The sequence below is a fragment of the Phocoena sinus genome, chromosome 12 (assembly GCF_008692025.1).
Source record: "Phocoena sinus isolate mPhoSin1 chromosome 12, mPhoSin1.pri, whole genome shotgun sequence".
NCBI classification, from domain to species: domain Eukaryota; kingdom Metazoa; phylum Chordata; class Mammalia; order Artiodactyla; family Phocoenidae; genus Phocoena; species Phocoena sinus.
In genome coordinates this window covers 50091000-50113658 of record NC_045774.1, presented here as the reverse complement: position 1 = coordinate 50113658, position 22659 = coordinate 50091000, and the positions used below count along the sequence as shown (strand labels likewise).

The following is a 22659-nucleotide window of genomic DNA, read 5'->3' as shown; positions in this document are numbered from 1 at the left end:
TTAACTGTCAAGATTTTCTTAAACTGCAATTGCTGACTATTCTCACTTTAAGTTTCAAATCTAAGACAACAAAGCAATTAAGCCATATCTATGGTGGTTACTTTTAGCTTGTTAAACTGCACACTGAATAAAGACCTCTGAAATCTTATGAAATGAAAATAAAGTATTTTTGTGCAAATATATCTTTATAACTACATTGATACTCCATATTCATTTCAGTGGAATAGAGAATAGCCCATTAATTTCACAGAAAATCACATGGCATAGAAATCTGCCCAAGCAGAGATTCAGAGAGTTTTAACAAAATGGTATTTGTCATTGCTCTTAGATATTATGATCAATTTTTCTTAAATTCTGAAAGTAACTGGAAGGAAAATTTATAGAGTTATAACATTTTTACCAAAAATTCTGTGATTATGGGAGAACTTTTAAAGCATTAAGGGTTTAACTTTGTTTGAAATAGAAATCAGAATTCACCTGCTGAAGAAAATCAGTTTCTGAATTTATTTAATATAAAACTCATTCTGATGTTGATAATAAAAGCAACTACTGCTTTCTCAAGTTTGGGGAAACTGCCTCTATTCTCTCTGGTAAGGGAATAAGCAGACAATTTGGGACATTTCTATATAATTTTCTGAAGACAATAATGTCAAGTAGAAACTGGACTTGAATCCTGCAACATCAATTTTTTAAACCTACTGCCCTAATTTTACCAGCATATTTAAATAATAATAGCTATTCACTAATTACTTATTGTTATATAAAAGTAAATTGGGTATGCTCCCTAGCATTCTTAAACTGCTTTAATGAAATATTTTATTTTTTATATTTTTAATTGAAGTATAGTTAACTTACAGTATTATATTAGTTTCAGGTGTACAGCATAGTGATTCAGTATTTTTACAGATTATATTCCATTAAAAGTTATTACAAGATAATGGCTATAATTCCTGTGCTATATAAGATATCCTTGTTGTTCTTCTGTTTTATACATAGGGGTATGTATCTCTTAATCTCATATCTCTACCTTGCCCTTCCTCCCTTCCCTCTCCCCTCTGGTAACCACTAGTTTGTTTTCTATATCTGTGAGTCTGTCTCTGTTTTGTTATATATTCATTTGTATTATTTTTTAGGTTCTACATATAAGTGATAACATACAGTATTTATCTTTCTTTGACTTATTTCACTAAGCATAATATTCTCTCAGTCCATTCACATTGCTACAAATGGCAGTATTTCATTCTTCTTTATGGCCGAGTAATATCTGATTGTATATATATATATATATATATATATGTGTGTGTGTGTGTGTGTGTGTGTGTGTATATATATATATGTATGTATGTATGTGTGTATATATATATATATATATATATACACACACACACACACCACATCTTCTTTATCCATTTATCTGCTGATGGACACTTAGGGTGCTTCCATAGCTTGGCTACTGTAAGTAGTACTGCTTTGAACATTGGGGTGCATGTATCTTTTCAAATTAGTGTTCTTGTGTTTTCTGGATGTATACGCAGGAGTGGAATTGCTGTATCATATTTTAGTTCTATTTTTAGTTTTTTGAGGAACCTCCATACTGTTTTCCATAGTGGCTACACCAACTGCATTCCCACCAGTAGTGTACAAGGTTCTTTTTCTCCACATCCTCTCCAACATTTGATATTTGTAGACTTTTTGATGATGGCCATTCTGACTGGTGTGAAGTGATACCTCAGTGTAGTTTTGATTTGCATTTCTCTAATAATTAGTGATGTTGAGCATCTTTTCACCTGCCTCTTGGCCATCTGTATGTCTTCTTTGGAAAAATGTCTATTCCGGTCTTCTACCCATTTGATAGGGTTGTTTTCTTTTCTTTTCTTTTTTTGATATGGAGTTGTATGAGCTGTTTACATGTTTTGGAGATATTAACCCCCATCGGTCATATCATTTGCAAATATCTTATCCCATTCAGTAGGTTGTCTCTTTATTTTGCAGATGTCTTCCTTAGCTGTGCAAAAGCTTTTAAGTTTAATTAGGCTATTTGTTTATTTTTGCTTTAATTTCTTTTGCCTTAAGAAACAAAGATGCAAAGCAATCTACAGATTTAATGCACTCCTTATCAAAATACCCATGACATTTTTCACAGAACTAGAACAAATAATCCTAAAATTCATATGGAACCACAAAATACCCCAAATTGCCAAAGCAACCTTGGAAAAAAAAGAACAAAGCTGGAAGTACCACCCTCCCAGACTTCAAAATATACTACAAAACCACAGTAATCAAAACAGCATGGCACTGGCACAAAGATGGACACATAGATCAATGGATCAGAATAAAGAGCCCAGAAATAAATCCATGCACCCATGGTCAATTAATCTATAACAAAGGAGTCAAGAATATACAATGGAGAGGAGAAGAGGAGACAGTCTCTTCAATAAGCTGGGAAAACTGGACAGCTACATGTAAAACAATGAGATTAGAACATGCCTTCACGCTATATACAAAAATAAACTCAAAATAGATTAAAGACCTAAATGTAAAACCTGAAACCATAAAACTCCTAGATGAGAACATAGGCAGAACACTCTTTGACATTGAAATATTTATTTTAAAACATGTTGATTGTGTACATGACGTTAGGAATAAATAGACAAGTGTTTATCAGTACTTGAATGGATAGATTATTTGGGTATATTCATAATATTTAACAGTAGTGAAAATGAGAGAATTCCAGCTATAAACGACATGGTTGAGTCTCATAGGCAGTGATGAACGAAAGAAACAAGACACAAAGAATGCCTGCCATATGAGTCCATTTATATAAAGTCCAAAAATAGTCAATAACTCTGTTATTTAGGGATCCATACACAAGTGTTTAACAAGAAAAGCAAGGAAGAAGTCAGGTTAGTGGTTACCTCTAATAGGGAGATGGAGTTATTATTGAGGATGGACAAATGGGGTGCTTCTGGCATGCTGGCAGTTTTTCTTTCTTGACAAAGATGGTAATGTGGGGGGTTGCTTTATAATTTTTAAGTTTTTTAAAAATATATTTTAAAAAATATTTTTATTTATGTATTTACTTGGCTGCGCCTGGTCTCAGTTGCAGCATGTGAACCCTTAGTTGCAGCATGTGGGATCTAGTTCCCTGACCAGGGATCGAACCCAGGCCCCTTGAAATGGGAGTGCGGAGTCTTAGCCACTGGACCACCAGGGAAGTCCCTATAATTATTTTTAAATTGTACATATGCAGTTTCTCTATATAAGATAAATCTCACAATTAAAAAAAATGAATAGCCCTTAAATGGCTACCCAGACCACATTATCTTCAGTTCTTATTTCTACTAAAAAATACTTTTGCATAAGTTAGTTGCATTATTGAATATTGACAGTGCATCAGCCTCTCTGCTTTTTATTAATGTTTACTTTCATTTAAAGACAAGGAGGGACTTCCCTGCTGGCACAGTGGTTAAGAATCCGCCTGCCAATTCAGGGGACACCATTTCGAGCCCTGGTCCAGAAAGATCCCACATGCTGCGGAGCAGCTAAGCCCGTGGGCCATAACTACTGAGCCTGGACTCTGGAGCCCGTGAGCCACAGCTACTGAACCCCATGCTCCTAGAGCCTGTGTTCCGCCTGTTCGCGCCTGTACTTTATCTGTTTAAATGTCTGTCTGTACAAAAACACTAAAAGCCTGGAGTGTGGAAACTTGGTCACATTATCTTTGTTTCCTAAGGTCCTAGTACCATGTCAGCACCTAACTAAGAGTTTAAAGTTCTATGAATAAATAAATGAGTGGTGTCACTTGAATGATTTCATTTGATAAAGCTGTCTCCACATGAATTTAGAAGGAAAACTAGCTTTTACTTTTCCCTTTTCCTTTGGCCATTGATTATTTTTTAAACCTTTTCATTGTATTAAAATATAGACACAAAGAGCCATGGAACACTATAGTCAGAATTATTGTTAAAGTTATTATAAGGCAAATACCCTTTTAACCACCATTCAGACCAAGAGAAAGAACTTTGCCAGCCTTCCCTCCCCAGGTTCTACCTCTATCCCTTTCTTTTTTTACACTTTATCTGTTAATGAACCTAAGCTATTTCACCTCTAGAATTTCTCCCAGGCCAGAGTTTGCTGATTGCACACATGGTGCAGTTCAGCAGGTTTCTCTGTTCCCTGTCCTGTGGGTTCTGTGCTAATACTTGTGTTGAAGATGCAGATTGTTTCACCTCGATTGATATATTAGGGAGGGAATGACTTGAGCATGATGAATCTCACCCCTGCTTTAACGCACTTCCCTCCAGGAGAACCACCAGGCGAATGCAGGAAACTGCCTCTGCTGAACTGAGCTAGCTACCCAGGAACACACACACCTCAGACGTGACCAGCCACATCCGTCACCACGTATGAGCTGCATCCACCCACATCTGGAGTTACAGCTTCCCTCTGGCTGCAGATAATGCTCCTTCCGCCACCTCAAGATCACTCACAAGCTGCAGCTCTTCCCATGCCACCTCCACAGATGTCAAGGAGTCTTCAGGGTAAAGTGCCTTATTTATTATGGTTCTGATGTATTTCTTGACCACATAATATATATAAAACTGTGTTACTGTTTTTATTAGGTTATTAACTTATTTATTAATGTGTCACCGAGGAAGTTTTTTTACCTCAGTTTTGCCATAAGTCCTGTGGTTTTCATTTCATGATTTTACATAGCACAGATTTTTAAGAACACATTATAGCAGAACTGATTGCATTTCTCGCAAATTAGAAGCTAGGTCCAACAGCTTCATCAGACTCTTGTTCTATCCCTTTGGTAGTGTGTCCTTTCAACAGAAGGCTCATACTGTCTGATTGTCTCTGTTTTTGTGAAGTTAGCAGACGCTGATGCAGCCAATGCCTACATCCATTATTTCCCTGGAGGCAGCGAAATGGTGACATTCTAATTTTATTTTTCCTTTCCATTATTAATTGGAATACTTTTATAACAAGATGTCTCCCCTTATCTACAGTTTGGTATAGTTCCTATAGGAAAGGCAAGGTAAATGCTTGATTCTTTACCTATATTTATCAGTTTTCAAGATAATGAATTCATTTCCTATCATTCCCCTAGAGGTGAGCAAGTAGGTTTTATTTTATAATATCATTATGAACTCATGGATTTAAAATGTTTGTTGGGTTTCAATCAACTGTAATTACTATTCAAATTATTTCTTCTTTGGCCAGTGAGAGACTCTTCAAATTGGCTCCTGAGCCCTTTGCCATGACCCCAGTAAATCTTTAATAGCGCTCCTGGCTATCTGATGCCATGATAGCATGACTGAGGTTCCAGGCTCATTTCAAAATTTCCTGTCTCAGAACTGGAATCTGCCATTTGTCCCAGAGGCCCTGGTTTCTTTAATCAAGAAATGACATTCAAAACAACAATCTAAATTCCAGGAGTCCATGTCATTACTCGGCTGGTCATTGTTTGCAGATGAATTCCATGGGCAGAACTATAGATACAGGTATAGATTAGATATAGATATAGATACAGATATGATACTTCTTGAGTTTAAAGTGATATTTCAAATTCAGGACTATGGAATATTTTACTTATTAACCTCTGTCGTATTTCATCTGTATCTCCTTTCTTCCATATTGAAGATTCCAGTTCTCAAGGACACAGGAAATGATGAAATTAGAAATTCCCGTAATTACTTACTTGTTTTTTCTCATTATATATATAACAATCTCAAAATAATATTAATAATACCATCACCAGTAAAATTTACTGAAAATAGTTTAAAATTTTGCATATATTCTCCCCATTTCTTTCATTTAAAGTAAATTGTTAGACTAAGCATATAGTCATTGTATACCATACTCTCACCCTTTTAATCCTCATTAAATTTTAGTTTTATAAGTAACTATATGATTAATGCTCACCACCAGTTCTTCTTTCAGGGTCCCTCTTGTAATTTGGCTGAATGAAACTCACACTACAGTCACTGATTCCTCAGGAAGGACTCATGACAACACTATTCCCTAAAGTTACATGTTGATAACTCTGTGTGCCCTTTATAATTCAAATTCAGTTTGACTGGGTATAAAGTCCCCAGTTCACTTTTCTTTTCCTTGAGCATCCTAAATATATTACTGTATTTTCTTCTGGCATAAGAGTATGATGATAATGTACTTTTCTTCCCCTTATAAATCACTTGCTGTGACTCACTACCTGCCCAAAGAATTTTTTTCTTTTTCTTTAATATCTAATAACATTAGTAAAATATGTCTGGTGTTGGTTGTTCTGGTTCAGTATTGTCCGGTACCTGTGTGTTCTTTCAGTAAGTAGTTTCAAGTTTTTAAGCAGATATTTTTACTTGCGGTATAAACATGCAGTAAAATGCATATGTCTTAGATGTTCACTTTGATGCATTTTGACAGTTGGGTATAGTTGTGTAATCACCACCGAAAACAAAATATAGAATATCAAATCCTTTTTTATTTCAGGAAAGTTTTCTTTAATTATAATTCTTAAGTGTTTGTTCCATTCCCTTCCATTGGTTTAATTCCTTAGGAATACTTATCTGTATGCTGGATCTTCTCTTTCTATCTTTATCACTTTCTTGTAAATCCTTTTTAGCTTTCTTCATCTCTTTTTGGTTTTAAAAAAATTTCCTTCTTCTACCTTCTACTTCTCTTATTTTTTTTATTTTTGGGCTATGCCACATAGCATGTAGGATCTTAGTTCCTTAACCAAGGATTGAACCCATGCCCCCAGCGTTGGAAGGGCAGAGTCTTAACCACTGGACTGCCTATTTGGTCTTGTGTTCCTTCTAATTTGTTTGTTTCTGAAATTTTCTTTTATTGTTAATTCTTTTCTCTAGTTCTGTAACCTCATGTCTAAAGCTTCCTCATTTTGATTTATGAGTTCTTTCCTGTCTTATATCATTGTCTTCATGTCTTTTAGCTTGTTTTGAAATTGTTACAGTTTTGCTCTGTTCTGTGAGCCTTCTTTCTAGGGTACTTTCATTATCTGTAGCGATGTTACTGTGCTCTTTTTTTTTTTTCTCAAATAATCATGAAAATTTCTGCTGCTTTTTAATGCAACTTTAGTTTTATGTAAAATTAATATTCCTCAATGTTTAGAAGTAGGTGTGGCTTTAGAAGGAAGGTAGTTTTCCTAACTTCACAAAGTTCCCTCTTCTGCTATTTTCATGTGTTGTTCAGCTGTGTGGCAACTTGCTTTCTGAGATTTCCTGACTCTTTTGCCTTTCCCTCTTTATCACTGTTGTCCCGATACCTGCATAATCTTTATTCCATTCCCAGCACTTCTTCCTTCCTGGAAGAGAGGCCTTTCAGATCGGTTTTGAGAGTTCGCAGAGGTTAGACTGCTCCAGCCTCCTCAAGCCTTATGAGGGGCTCCATGCACTCAACTGCTATTGCCTGTTGTGGAGTTCTATATTCTCAGCTCTGTCAGATGCCCTGCTTTCTCTCACATACATGCTGATACCATGCAGATTTTGTGGCTGTTGGTAGTTTGTCCTTACCTGTTTATATTTGGAATTCATGTAGATACCTTGTCACCTAGTTTTGTTGTGTTATCCGTGGGTCTTTAGTTTTCCTATCTAATTTTTTTTGTCTGTATTTATGTTGGGATTTCAAAAAATTAAAGAACTATGCCACCACCACTATCATCTTTCCAGAATCCCCAACAGCAGTCTTAGTAGGATGACTATCAAGGTACCAATTCTAAGTGTGAGCATGGCAAAGTACAAGCCTTAAAAATGTAAATTCCCTTCTACCCCTACAATCCTAATTCTAGAAACTTATCCTAAAGAAATAACATAATTAGGCAAGTGAAAAATTTTATGTACAAAGCTGTACTGAACTGGAATGGGATGCCTTCTCACCTACCCTATTTTAAACTCCCACTTTTAGTATGTGTACTTGTAGTATATTACCCCAAACACTATCTAATTTGGGGTTGTGAAATCATCCAGTCCTGTTAAATTTGAATAATCAATTAAAATGTGACTGACAAAATTTAAAGATACATACCTTCAAATGTTGGTCCATAAATTGACTCTCCACCATCTCCTTTTCCAGCAACTATATCTGAGAAACAGCAATAAATAAACAAACATTCTGAGACTAAAAAAGAAAATACAGTAATGGCAGGGAAAGAATGCTTTATGATTCCACTTATAACAATAACTAGAGTAAGTTACCTAATTGTTTAATATCTATACCATGAAAATATTTCTATAATGATTTCACTTGTATTTTGTAAGTAGTTTTACATTTATGATCCCATTTTTTTCCCTCATAACTCTGAATAAGTTAAATTTAGTGCAAAACCTTTGAAATGATGAAGTATTAAATTATAATTGTGGTCACGATTTAAAGAGTGTGTGCTCATATAAATTCTGCTTATTTCACAAGTTATTCCATGATACATCTTGCTTTTCAGAAAAATGGAAAGATTAAGCTAAGAGGATGAAATAGGAACAGTAAGGTCTTTTTAACACAAGAATAAAAATAGGTACTCTAAAAAGAATTAATGTTCAAATTTTTATTCCTTGCCCTATGGTGATATAACTCATGTATCTGGTATTTTAGAAAAGAAGTTCCTTTGTAATATAATGAGGTTTTTTAAAAATGATATTTATAGGACTTGTTTCACATGATGTGCATTATATGCATATTTTGGCTTAGGCAATGATCCTACTATAAAAATCCTCCATGCACAAGTTATTTTATCAATTCACAGCTACCAGGGAAGCAAAGCTAGCTTTAATGAAACTAGAGGTCTCTGAGGTCTGTGTTTTCCCCATCACCCCCTTTCCTTCCTTCAGCTCTGTAGACCACCCTCCTTGAATAGCGCGCAATAAATAACTGTTGAAGGACTGTGCCATTTAAACTCAATATGAGTACTTTATAATAAAAGAGTCTGTGCTATTTTAAAGAAATCTGATGGAAGTATGGGGAGAGAATTTATGCAGGACAGGGGCATATAGCATTTAAATTATACTATTCATAAAGCTGGTTCAGAAGTTAACTGATAAACCTTACGTCTCCAGCTACTCTGCCTGATACTTCTGCCCCCGCCCCCCCACTCATCCCCCAGCCTATGGCTATTCTCAGGAGCCTGCTGCAGTAGCCCCAGGCTAAATCCAGGTGTGCGGAACTTGAATGTCCTCTAGCACCAGTTCCTTCAGCTCAGGCAAATCTGCCCAGGCGATTCCCCTCCCCTGCTAACTTATGTAAACACCAGTGACACTCCCTTGCTCTCTGTCTCCAACACCTGCCATTACTCTTGCCCTTTGCTTTAGATCTCCCAGGTGAATATTTTATATTGACACCATTTCAATTAGTATCTAATATTTTTTGGGTCCATAACCCACCCCCTTGAATTCAGCTTTGGATATCTAATATTTCTATACTTCTGGCAACAAATTCAGCAATGCAGAATAGTGGTTAAAAGTAAACGTCAAGGGCTTCCCTGGTGGCACAGTGGTTGAGAGTCCGCCTGCCGATGCAGGGGACACGGGTTCGTGTCCCGGTCCGGGAAGATCCCACATGCCGTGGAGCGGCTGGGCCCGTGAGCCATGGCCGCTAGGCCTGCGCGTCCGGAGCCTGTGCTCCGCAACGGGAGAGGTCACATCAGTGAGAGGCTCACATACCGCAAAAAAAAAAAAAAAAAAAAAAAAAAAAAAAAAAAGTAAACGTCAAAGTAAACGTCAAAGTTTTGATTTCAATCTTGATGTTGGTTACCTTTTCCAAAACTGTTTCCTCATCTATATAGACAGGGATAATGGGAAGTGCCTCCCAAGTAGTTCTGAGGGTTAAAGGCAGTCATGTAGGGAGAGCACATGGTGTGCTGCCTGGCAGAGTGTCATGCTCCTTCATTAGTGGCCGTTATTATCGTGCAGCATCACACACTTATGGAATGTATCCTCTCATTATCATCTCTACCATCATTCTGATGACCATGATGATGATAAAATGTATTAAACTATATCTCAAGAGATCCTTCTAAAGGCAGTAGGGCTATGGGAGCCACAAGGAGGCTTAATAACTGCCAAAGTGGCTTCCTAACTTGGTATCTTCATTAACTTCATACTTCAGAAATGAACAGAATGTATATTTCCTGTTTAACTATCTGTTCATTCATTCATTCATTCTTTTAACAAATTCTTAAAAAGCATCTACTATATGCCAGGCACTGTTCTCCAACCTGAGGATATAACATTGAACAAAACAGATAAAAATCTCTGCCCACATGGAACTTATATTCTAGTGAAAAGAAACAGACAATAAATCAGTTAACAAAGAAATATTAATAGTATGTCCAGTGGTGAAAAGTGCTAGGAAGAAAAATAAAGCTGGGTAAGGGGATAGGAGAGTAGCAGAGAAGGGGGTGAGGAGAGGTATATGAAGAGGAAGGTGGCAGTTTTTGAATAGGGTGGTCATGTGGTCCCTGCTGAGATAAACTCAGCAAAAATCAGAAACAGATCAGGGGTCGATGCAAGGGCATACATGGAGGAATAGCTGGGTGTAGACTCAGGCAAAAGAAACGACAAAAGACCTCAGGGCACACATATGCTTGATGTGCTAAGGAACAGCAAGGAGCCTAATGTGTGGAGCAGAGTGAGCAAGAGGGAGAGGTCAGAAGATGAGATGGGCTTGGGGGGAGAAGGACAGCTGCATGGGGCCTGTTGGTCCCAAAGGGCGAGCAATAGTGCCTGGAAGCATCCTAAGGCACAACACCAAACCACACTTAGCTCCTGTACTCCGACATTCTACTCACAGCCCTGTGGGAATCTGACATCTGAAGGAAGAGAATACTTAAAAAGCTTGGCACTCTCAATATACCATGTCATTGAATCCTCACCACAACCTGTGATATTATAATTATGATTAAGAAACTTATTCAGAGATGACAAGTGCCTTATCCAGCATGGTACAACTTGTATGTATCAGTTTGGATTTGAATTTAGTAACCAGAATTTCTTTTCCAAACTGTCCTTAAACATCACTGCCTTGTGATCTGAAACCATGACCTGAGACCTATACACTTACTATTTGGAAATTTTACTTCAAATAAATAGACAAGTAACATGGCCTACTTTTCCCAAACTTTGCTCTGGGGCTCACAGCGGTGAGGGAAGGTCTAGCCAAAAGCAAAACAAAGAAGAACACAGCCTCCGGAAGCCCAACACATCAGAGTCAACACTGAACTAAGTATCAGGAGACACTGATATGGGCCCTTTTTTAAAAATTTTCTTTTTTAATTAATTTTTTTTTTGGCTGTGTTGGGTCTTCGTTGCTGCTTTGGGCTTTCTCTAGCTTCTTCGGGCTTTCTCTAGCTGTGGTGAGCAGGGGCTACTCTTCACTGCGGTGCACGGGCTTCTCATTGCAGTGGCTTCTCTTGTTGCGGAGCACAGGCTCTAGGCACGTGGGCTTCAGTAGTTGTGGTGCGCGGGCTCAGTAGTTGTGTCTCACGGGCTCTAGAGCACAGGCTCAGTAGTTGTGGCGCACGGGCTTAGTTGCTCCACATCATGTGGCATCTTCCTGGACCAGGGCTCAAACCCATGTCCCCCGCATTGGCAGGCAGATTCTTAACCACTGCGCCACCAGGAAAGTCCCGATATGGGCCCTCTTGAGGATTGTTTTATACTAACAAAAAATGGAGAACAGTCTAAATGTTCACCAATGGGAAATTAATTAAATTGGCATAGCACTATGATGAAAAATTAGGCAGACCCTAAACATTTTACATGTTTATGTATATTGACATATGAAGATGAATACTACATAAAGTGAAAAATAATAAGGTTAGAAAACAGTATTGGTAATATCTTATTTTAGAGAAACTGAGGAAAAAACAGTTGATTTACATACAAGATACTTGGAGTAAATCTACATTTTCCTCCTTATCAGCCTCAGAATGTTCCAGATTATAGAAAAATAATGAAGCATTATTAATTTAAGCCCCTGCATATTTCATCAAGTTCAAGCAAATCGCCTTCCACGCTAAGCCAATTAATTCTAAATTGCTGCCCGATTGCTCCCTATGGGATATCTCCTAAAAAGCCTCCAAAATTTAATTTTGTGCTGCTCATCAGGCACCTAGTCTGTGTAAAGCCAAAGGACTGACCTGAATAGAAAGCAAAGATGCAGACCAAAATGCTTTAGATCTTACTTCAGTTGTAACAGTGTAACATCTTTGGTGAGAAATAAGCTGTTTTTCTTTCATTCTGTTTTCAAATTCCCACCTTTAGTATGTTTCTTAAAAGCACTGTATTTTCTACATACACCTTTTTTTTAGGTGAGCATTTAAAATTATCTTTCGGTTAAAAAAATGTTATCCTACTTTTTTCTTAATTTTTGAATTTTTTTTTAATACAGCAGTTTCTTATTAGTTATCTATTTTATACATATTAGTGCATATATATCAATCCCAATCTCCCAATTCATCCCACCACAACCCCCGCCTCCCCGCTTTCCCCTCCTTGGTGTCGATACATTTGTTCTCTACATCTGTGTCTCTATTTCTGCCTTGCAAACTGTTCATCTGTACCATTTTTCTAGATTCTATGGCTTAATGTACGATATTTCTTTTTCGCTTTCTGACGTCACTCTGTATGACAGTCTCTAGGTCCATCCGTGTCTCCACAAATGACCAAATTTCGTTCCTTTTTATGGCTGAGTAATATTCCATTGTATATATGCACCACATCTTTATCCATTCATCTGTTGATGGGCATTTAGGTTGGTTCCATGACCTGGCTATTGTAAATAGTGCTGCAGTGAACACTGGGGTGTGCAGGTGTCTTTTTGAATTATGGTTTTCTCTGAATATATGCCCAGTAGTGGATTGCTGGGTCATATGGTAATTCTATTTTTAGTTTTTTAAGGAACCTCCATACTGGTCTCCATAGTGGCTGTATCAATTTACATTTCCCACCAACAGTGCAAGAGGGTTCCCTTTTCTCCACACCCTCTCCAGCATTTATTGTTTCTAGATCTTCTGATGATTCCCATTCTAACCAGTGTGAGGTAATACCTCATTGCAGTTTTGATTTGCATTTCTCTAATAATTAGTGATGTTGAGCAGCTTTTCATGTGCCTCTTGGCCATCTGTATGTCCTCTTTGGAGAAATGTCTATTTAGGTATTTGACTGGGTTGTGTGTTTTTTTTAATATTGAGCTGCATGAGCTGTTTATATATTTTGGAGATTAATTCTTTGTCCGTTGATTCATTTGCAAATATTTTCTCCCATTCTGAGGGTTGTCTTTTTGTCTTGTTTATGGTTTCCTTTGCTGTGCAGAAGCTTTGAAGTTTCATTAGGTCCCACTTGTTTATTTTTGTTTTTATTTCCATTACTCTAGGAGGTGGATCAAAAAAGATCTTGCTGTGATTTATGTCAAAGAGTGTTCTTCCTATGTTTTCCTCTAAGAGTTTTGTAGTGTCCGGTCTTACATTTCAGTCTGTAATCCATTTGGAGTTTATTTTTGTGTATGGTGTTAGCGAGTGTTCTAATTTCATTCTTTTACATGTAGCTGTCCAGTTTTCCCAGCACCACTTATTGAAGAAGCTGTCTTTTCTCCATTGTATATCCTTGCCTCTTTTGTCGTAGATTAGTTGACCATAGATGTGTGGATTTATCTCTGGGCTTTCTATCCTGTTCCATTGATCTATATTTCTGTTTTTGTGCCAGTACCATATTGTCTTGATTACTGTAGCTTTGTAGTATAGTCTGAAGTCAGGGAGTCTGATCCCTCCAGCTCCGTTTTTTCCCCTCAAGATTGCTTTGGCTATTTGGGGTCTTTTGTGTTTCCATACAAATTTTAAGATTTTTTGTTCTAGTTCTGTAAAAAAATGCCATTGGTAATTTGACAGGGATTGCATTGAATATGTAGATTGCTTTGTGTAGTATAGTCATTTTCACAATATTGATTCTTCCAATCCTAGAGCATGGTATATCTCTCCATCTGTTTGTATCATCTTTGATTTCTTTCATTACTGTCTTATAGTTTTCTGAGTACAGGTCTTTTACCTCCTTAAGTAGGTTTATTCCTTGGTATTTTATTCTTTTTGTTGCAATGGTGAATGGGATTGTTTCCTCAATTTCTCCTTCTGATCTTTCATTGTTAGTGTAAAAGAATGCAAGAGATTTCTGTGCATTAATTTTGTATCCTGCAAATTTACCAAATTCACTGAATAGCTCTAGTAGTTTTCTGGTGGCATCTTTAGGATTCTCTATGTATAGTATAATGTCATCTGCAAACAGTGACAGTTTTACTTCTTCTTTTCCAATTTGTATTCCTTTTATTTCTTTTTCTTCTCTGATTGCCGTAGCTGGACTTCCAAAATTATGTTGAATAATGGTGAGAGTGGACATCCTTGTCTTGTTCCTGATCTTAGAGGAAATGCTTTCAGTTTTTCACCATTGAGAATGATGTTTGCTGTGGGTTTGTCGTATATGGCCTTTATTACGTTGAGGTAGGTTCCCTCTATGCCCACTTTCTGGAGAGCTTTTATCATAAATGTGTGCTGAATTTTGACAAAAGCTTTTTCTGCATCTATTGAGATGATCATATGGTTTTTATTCTTCAATTTGTTAATATGGTGTATTACATTGATTGATTTGCATATATTGAAGAAACCTTGCATCCCTGAGATAAATCCCACTTTATCATGGTGTATGATCCTTTTAATGTGTTGTTGGATTCTGTTTGCTAGTATTTTGCTGAGGAGTTTTGCATCTGTATTTATCAGTGATATTATTCTGTAATTTTCTTTTTTTGTAGTATCTTTGTCTGCTTTTGGTATCAGGGTGATGGTGGCCTTGTAGAATGAGTTTGGGAGTGTTCCTTCCTCTGCAGTTTTTTGGAAAAGTTTGAGAAGGATGGGTGTTAGCTCTTCTCTAAATGTTTGATAGAATTCACCTGTGATGCCATCTGGTCCTGGACTTTTGTTTTTTGGAAGATTTTTAATCACAGGTTCAATATAATTACTTGTGATTGGTCTGTTCATATTTTCTATTTCTTCCTGGTTCAGTCTTGGAAGGGTATACTTTTCTAAGAATTTGTCCATTCCTTCCAGGTTGTCCATTTTATTGGCATAGAGTTGCTTGTAGTAGTCTCTTATGATGCTTTGTATTTCTGTGGTGTCCATTGTAACTTCCCCTTTTTCATTTCTAATTTTACTGATTTGAGTCCTCTCCCTCTTTTTCTTGATGAGTCTGGCTAAAGGTGTATCAATTTTGTTTATCTTCTCAACCAGCTTTTAGTTTTATTGATCTTTGCTATTGTTTTCTTTGTTTCTATTTATTTCTGCTCTGATCTTTATGATTTCTTTCCTTCTGCTAACTTTGGCTTTTGTCTGTTGTTCTTTCTCTAGTTCCTTTAGGTGTAAGGTTAGATTGTTTATTTGAGATTTTTCTTGTTTCTTGAGGTAGGATTGCATCGCTATAAACTTTTGTCTTAGAACTGCTTTTGCTGCATCCCATAGGTTTGGGATCATCACGTTTTCATTGTCACTTGTCTCTAGGTATTTTTTGATTTCCTCTTTGATTTCTTCAATGATCTCTTGGTTATTTAGTAATGTATTGTTTAGCCTCCATGTGTTTGTGTTTTTTACATTTTTTTCCCTGAAATTGATTTCTAATCTCATAGCATTGTGGTTGGAAAAGATGCTTGATATGACTTTAATTTTCTCAAATTTACTGAGGCTTGATTTGTGACCTAAGATGTGATCTATCCTACAGAATGTTCCGTGTGCACTTGAGAAGAAAGCGTAATGTGCTGTTTTCGGATGGAATGTCCTATAAATATCAATTAAATCTATTTGGTGTATTTTGTCATTTAAAGCTTGTGTTTCCTTATTAATTTTCTGTCTGGATGATCTGTCCATTGGTGTAAGTGAGGTATTAAAGTCCCCCACTATTATTGTTTTACCGTTGATTTCCTCTTTTTAAGCTGTTAGCATTTGCCTTATATATTGAGGTGCTCCTATGTTGGGTGCATATATATTTATAATTGTTGCATCTTCTTGGATTGATCCCTTGATCATTATGTAGTGTCCTTCCTTGTCTCTTGTAACGTTCTTTATTTTAAAGTGTATTTTATCTGATATGAGTATTGCTACTCCAGCTTTCTTTTGATTTCCATTTGCATGGAATATCTTTTTCCATCCCCTCACTTTCAATCTGTATATGTCCCTAGGTCTGAAGTGGGTCTCTTGTAGACAGCGTATATATAGGTCTTGTTTTTGTATCCATTCAGCAAGCCTGTGTCTTTTGGTTGGAGCATTTAATCCATTCACATTTAAGGTAATTATCAGTATGTATGTTCCTGTTACTGTTTTCTTAATTGTTTTGGGTTTGTTTTTGTAGGTCCTTTTCTTCTCTTGTGTTTCCTACTTAGAGAAGTTCCTTTAGCATTTGTTGTAGAGCTGGTTTGGTGGTGCTGAATTCTCTTAACTTTTGCTTGTCTGTAAAGCTTTTGAATTCTCCATCAAATCTGAATGAGATCTTTGCCAGTGTAGAGTAATCTTGTTGTAGGTTCTTCCCTTTCATCACTTTAAATATATCATGCCGCTCCCTTCTGGTTCGTAGAGTTTCTGCTGAGAAATCAGCTGTTAACCTTATGCGAGTTCCCTTGTATGTTGTCGTTTTTCCCTTGTTGCTTTTAATAAGTTTTCTTTGTCTTTAATTTTTGTCAATTTGATTACTATGTGTCTCTGCATGTTTCTCCTTGGGTTTATTCTACCTGGGACTCTCTGTACTTCCTGGACTTGGGTGGCTATTTTCTTTCCCATGTTAGTGAAGTTTTCGACTATAATCTCTTCACATATTTTCTCAGGTCCTTTCTCTCTCTCTTCTCCTTCTGGGACCCCCTATAATGTGAATGTTGTTGCATTTAATGTTGTCCCAGAGGTCTCTTGGTCTTCATTTCTTTTCATTCTTTTTTCTTTATTCTGTTTCACGGCAGTGAATTCCAGCATTCTGTCTTGCAGGTCACTTACCCGTTCTTCTGCCTCAGTTATTCTGCTACTGATTCCTTCTGCTACTGATTCCACATTTCAGTTACTGTATTGTTCATCTCTGTTTGTTTGTTCTTTAATTCTTCTAGGTCAGGTCTTTGTTAAACATTTCTTTCACCTTCTCGATCTTTGCCTCCATTCTTTTTCTGAGGTCCTGGATCATCTTAACTATCATTATTCTGCATTCTTTTTCTGAAAGGTTGCCTATCTCCACTTCATTTAGTTGTTTTTCTGGGGTTTTATCTTGTTCCTTCATCTGGTACATAGTCCTCTGCCTTTTCATTTTGTCTATCTTTCTGTGAATGTGGTTTTCGTTCCACAGGCTGCAGGATTGTAGTTCTTCTTGCTTCTGCTCTATCCTACTTGCTTGTATTACTTTTTAACCTGCAATATTCCTGGTAACACACTTTAGATTTGTTTATTTTAATAAGCAGGGAATTTTTTTAAAAAGTATGAATATCTTAATTCATCATTTGGCCATATAAAACATCCTTTAAATATATATGTAACATCTAATATTAAATATATCTAATTCTATATGAATTTCACAAAGGCAGATAAATAAAAGTTTGGACATTTTGATTTAATGTTGCAACTAAGTTGTATTTAAGCTTTTAAACTCACCTCCTCCTTGTATCCAGCCATTCCGTACCACTCGATGAAAAATGGAACCTGTGTAATGTAGCCTGATGCCACTTTGGGAAAACCCTGCTTTACCTGTGCACAAGATCTGAAAATTTTTACATGTTTTGGGACATGTATCACAATACAGCTAAAAATAAAGAGAAAAGGTTTCATAGATTAAAAACTTAACATTTTGACAGAGATTCTCACTCCCCCCAACTTATTAAAAAACAACCACCAAAAACCTCTTACCTCAAAAATCAATCTTCCGATTGGATAAAAATCAATAGAAATGTCCAAGAACACAAAATCATGCTATTAAAATTAGAGAGAAGAAGGTAATGCAGGTCAGTGTTTTAGCAGAAAGTTTTAGAAATGACCAAAAATATAATAGAATAACGTTTTCAGTGATAAGATGATTGACAGCATTAACAGTAGATAATATAACAGTAAAATTAAAAGAATGACTTAAGGATGTTTGTTTCATTATACCAAAATTTTACTACCTAAATAACATGCTTTTTAAAACCCTTAAGTGGTAAAGCTCTGAATCACATTAACCTATCACACAAGACTGACAGCACATGGCCTATATATCCACTGCATCACAAACTGGGTGTGGAAAGGAACACTGGTCATTCCCTCTGGAAAAAGCAGCAGACTGGGAATTCTTTTCTTTCCTGAGTAATTCTGGGAAAAGATCCAACATGAGCCCACGGATTTGGTTACTGTGTGTTCTGGATTTTCAGAGACTGCACAGATTAGCTGAGCAGAGCCAGGCCATAGTCTTTCTGAGCAGGAAAATAAGGCCACTATATGAATAGGAGGTACCATACCAGGGGTAGGAAAGAGAGGATGATGTGCTTTTGAGTTATTTCATTCGTGACCTCATACTCCCAGATACCTCCAGCTCTTGTTTTCAATTGACATACTTTCTCGTAGAGACAACTAACATTTGTGAGCCCTTGTCTAGCCCTACAAAGAGGCATCCAAAGTGAAAACACTGTTGTCCATCACAGTAGCATTCATTTAGGGAGCAGAACACATCTAATGGAATACATTTCAACTCTTAGGCACCATTCTCATATATAAAAATGCTGCCTGATTTAACAAGTACATAATTTGCCCTGCCCTATTTCTTAAGAATCTAGGAGGCATAAATGAAATCACTTTTAGTTGTATCACTATCATTATTTTATGTCGCTCTAAGCTTTTTTTTAAATTAAAAGACTGAAATAGTATTGTAATATCTGGCATCCAGGAATGAAGTATTACATCCATACTTATTATAATTAATTGTTTGTGCCTCTAAGCTTCTGTACTACAAGTTCTTAATTATAAAAGAATATTATAACTTTAGAATAAGAGGCATAATATAGTAAACTTCATAGGTTTAGGAAGAAAAAGGACATATTGCAAGTCATAATTGATTTTTGAAGTGAGTGAGTCCATTCAGACATCATTAAACTTCCCTGGGCATTAATATATTATCTTTATGTGGTTGTTAAGAGTAGATAATTCTAAAAATTCTAATGAAAAGAGAGTAAGTGACTGTGACACAAGATAATGTCACCTAGCAGCCAAACCTAATTGTCTGCTATATCGTTCCAAACCAGAAGTAAACAAGTCCCTGGGTTTTACTCAGCACAAAAAATCTAGCCTCTGTGCAAAAAATCCAAGGATTTTCTCCGGAATCTGGGTCCTCTCTCCTTACTGCCACTAATTAATTCAGGCTGTCATTATTTCTAGCTCACACTACTATAGCAGATTTCCAAATGGCCGCCCTGCCACCAAGCTTTCCCCACTGTACCGTTTGGTCACAGCCCTAAAATTTTTTCCGAAACACCAAAGAAGATGTTGTCATACTCTTGATGAAAAGCTCTGTTGGCTTGCTTCCTTCTGGATGAAATCTAACTAACTGGTTAAGAGTGGACAGTAAGTTCAACCTTTCTCTAGTGGATCTGGTTTTGGGGTTTGTTTGTTGTTTTTTTTAAACATCTAAGCACCTTTCCTATTTGAGAAACTCCTCACAAGGTTGCACCAGCCTCTGGAGAACCTCCTCTCTTTCCCCACTATGTGTGAGCCAGGGTGTGGGGATATAACCTGGGCTCAACTAGTCAGGTGCTCCTGCCCGGGGCCTTAGATGTCTAGGAAGTGACGAAGACCCAAGGAGAGCTGAGAAGTTATGCTCAGTGAAGGCAGCATTAGGGCCATTGGGCACCCATGGCAGCATCCTGGCTGCACATTCCTGGGGCGTGACTCTGGCCATGTTTTCCTGCTGCCAGGTCTCCCTTGGTTCCTGCCTGCTTTCCAAAGCTGGTTCTCCAGCTTTCCTGTCAATTGTGAGGTTACCAACATCCTTTTTGTTTGTTTGTTTGTTTGTTTTTTTGCAGTATGTGGGCCTCTCTCACTGTTGTGGCCTCTCCCGTTGCGGAGCACAGGCTCTGGACGTGCAGGCTCAGCGGCCATGGCTCACGGGCCCAGCCGCTCCGCGGCATGTGGGATCTTCCCAGACCGAGGCACAAACCCGTGTTCCCTGCATCGGCAGGCGGACTCTCAACCACTGAGCCACCAGGGAAGACCCCCCAACATCCTTTTAATACATACTTTTTCTCCTCAAGTTAGTGAGAACAGCTTGTTACTGTTGGCACCAAGAATCCTGACTGATTCTCATTTTCCCAGTGTCGTTTCCCACTAATTCTGGCCTCCCTGCTGTCCCCTGCCATTCCCAGAGAACACCATGTACTTCTAGACTCCTGACCCTTTGGGAATGAAATGCTATGAATGTTAACTTCCTCCCCACACCCTAGAGTTTCAAGCATTTTCCAAGTGCATTGTTTATTCAACAAAATATTCACTGAGCACCTCCAATGTTTCAGATTCTGTTCAAGTCAGTGGTTGAACAAGGGTAAACGAGACAAGGTCTTTGCCTTTGCACAACTCAGATCCTAGCACTGGGTCTTTATGTAGGCACAGGCCACCATGGGCGTGAAATAATTTTCAGCATGTGGTAGCTGTTGGCTACAAGGTTTCTGAGCAAAATTACATACTTTTACCTCTATTGCCATTCCACCCTGATGGCTGTCTCTTGCTCTCTGGACCTCATGCTTCCTAGCTGTCCTCTGCCATTGGAAACCTCCCCAGTGCCATAGCTTGTCTAGTCCTGCTCTTGACAACTGTGTGTCATACTTTAAAACGTCACCTTCTCAAACTTGCCATTCTCTAGTGCAGTAGCTGTCACTTAGGTGTTAGAAAGTATTAATTAAAATACTTCATGCTAAAGGTGAATGAAGGATAGGCTTGACCTTCTCTGAGGGGGAAGGTCTTAATATTTTTAAATAGATGACAATTAATGCATATAAGCTTCTAGCGGGGAGTAGAAATGTTTGAACAGGGATGATCTTCTCCCGATGCCATCTGCCTGCTGTGAGATAGGCTTGCTTTACACACCACCAAGCCAAACCCTGCCATGAATCCTTTGCAACTGGATCATAAGGTCACTGAGAACTTAACCTAGTCTCTTACTCTTTTATATTCCCTTTGCTAGGTTATCAGTAATTAATGGTCAATCAATGTAAATGCTCAAAGATTCCACTATTTTCCTTTAAAAAATTAGTGCAACTTGCCTTCGTGTCTCTTAAGAATTTGGCAGAATAATCCATAGTAAGTGCTTCATAAAGTGCAGGAGGCTTAAAATCAACTATATCCCACACTTTGTGGGCCCATTTCTGAAGATCAAGTGCATCACCCAGGAGCTGATCGTTAATAAAACACATCACATAGGAAGAATATTCCCAGACTTCATTCTTAAGTTCCTGTAAAGGAAAAGGACCAAAAAAATGTAGTGGGGGGTGGGGGTAGGGATGGGGGGGGGACTTAGCTAAACCCACAAGCCAGAGCTTGAATCAACCCTAGGACTGAATCTTTAAAGTGTATTTTTTGCCGTCTTTCAGAATTTTGCTCTCAAAGGGAATTTAAGAACATTTTCAAGACTCTGACGGTGTTGAAATCAAAGAATGACCTAACAGTGATCTTTAAAATGGTACGATCTTAGAAAATAGATGGTAATCTGGTAATAAAAGTCTGTGTGCATAGCATACTTGTTATATTAATTTGAAAACAAAATGCAATCTTTTAGCTTCATTTCTGAAGCACATTTTACTCTAGGCATAGTTGGTTAGGGGTCCTAAATAAGACATGGTTTTCAATGGGAAGGATGGAAAGAATGCTTTTTTGATGGAGGGAAATCAGACCAGGTGAGGAAATGCCTCCTGAGGGCCAGCAGCAGTTTGCGGGACACACCAGGGGCCGTGAGGAAGAGAACTCACCTTCCATAACAATTTTTTTTTTTTAACTCAAGTTATTTATTTATTTATTTTTTGGCTACTCAGCATGTGGGATCTTAGTTCCCCAACCAGGGATCAAACCTGTACCCCCTGCAGTGGAAGTGCAGAGTCTTAACCACTGGACCACCAGGGAAGTTCCTCCTTAACACTTTTAAGCCCTAAGCCCCTAAGAATGAAGTGCATTGGTGTTTTTATCCATACAGCACTGCCAGCCAACCTCCTAAACCTCAGTGTGTGGCCACTGAATAATGTGGCCTCTGAGTAGATCTGGTTTATTATTACCCGGTGCCAGTCCTGGCAAAGCCATGCATCATCTGGGACAGCTGTTCTCCAATTTTAGTGGGCAGTCAGAATTACAGTTTCCTGAGCCCCACCCCAAGTTTCTGATTCTGGGGTGGGGCCTGAGAATCTGCATTTCTAACAACATCCCATGGGACGCTGCTGCTGCGGCTGGTCTGGAGACCGCACTTGGAGAAACGCCGGTTTGGGGAACGGTTTGCCTTCAGCTGCCAGCGTGCTCCATTCCCCGCTCTTCTCTCAGGAGGAGTTCGCTTCAGATTCCTCACTTCCTAAACTTGTTCATGCTGAACTGTCAGTCGCTGAGCCTATGGGTCAGGAGTCCCTGGAATGTTGAAACTCATCAGGGTTCTC

At 37.8% G+C, this 22659-nt stretch overlaps 1 protein-coding gene and 1 long non-coding RNA gene across 4 annotated transcripts in view; one reads left to right on the top strand and one right to left on the bottom strand.

Annotated features, from left to right (window-relative positions):
• Positions 1-22659, bottom strand: part of PPIL6 (peptidylprolyl isomerase like 6) — a 34238-nt gene that overhangs the window by 6324 nt on the left and 5255 nt on the right. The window contains exons 3-7 of one of the 3 annotated variants that reach the window (XM_032651384.1): positions 21289-21477; positions 17915-17977; positions 17663-17810; positions 8044-8100; positions 4822-4917 (exon numbers count right to left, since the gene is read on the bottom strand). In XM_032651384.1, coding sequence (XP_032507275.1) covers positions 4910-4917; positions 8044-8100; positions 17663-17810; positions 17915-17977; positions 21289-21477 — 465 coding nt within the window. In that variant the 3' untranslated portion in view covers positions 4822-4909. Of the gene's footprint in view, positions 1-4821; positions 4918-8043; positions 8101-17662; positions 17811-17914; positions 17978-21288; positions 21478-22659 lie in introns of those variants that run through there. The other 2 variants (XM_032651382.1, XM_032651383.1) reach the window with 2 other exon arrangements.
• LOC116763527 overlaps positions 1-22659 on the top strand; it is a 41613-nt gene that overhangs the window by 13860 nt on the left and 5094 nt on the right. The window contains exon 2 of the long non-coding RNA XR_004352547.1: positions 4305-4541. This is a non-coding gene — a long non-coding RNA (uncharacterized LOC116763527). The remainder of the gene's footprint in view (positions 1-4304; positions 4542-22659) is intronic.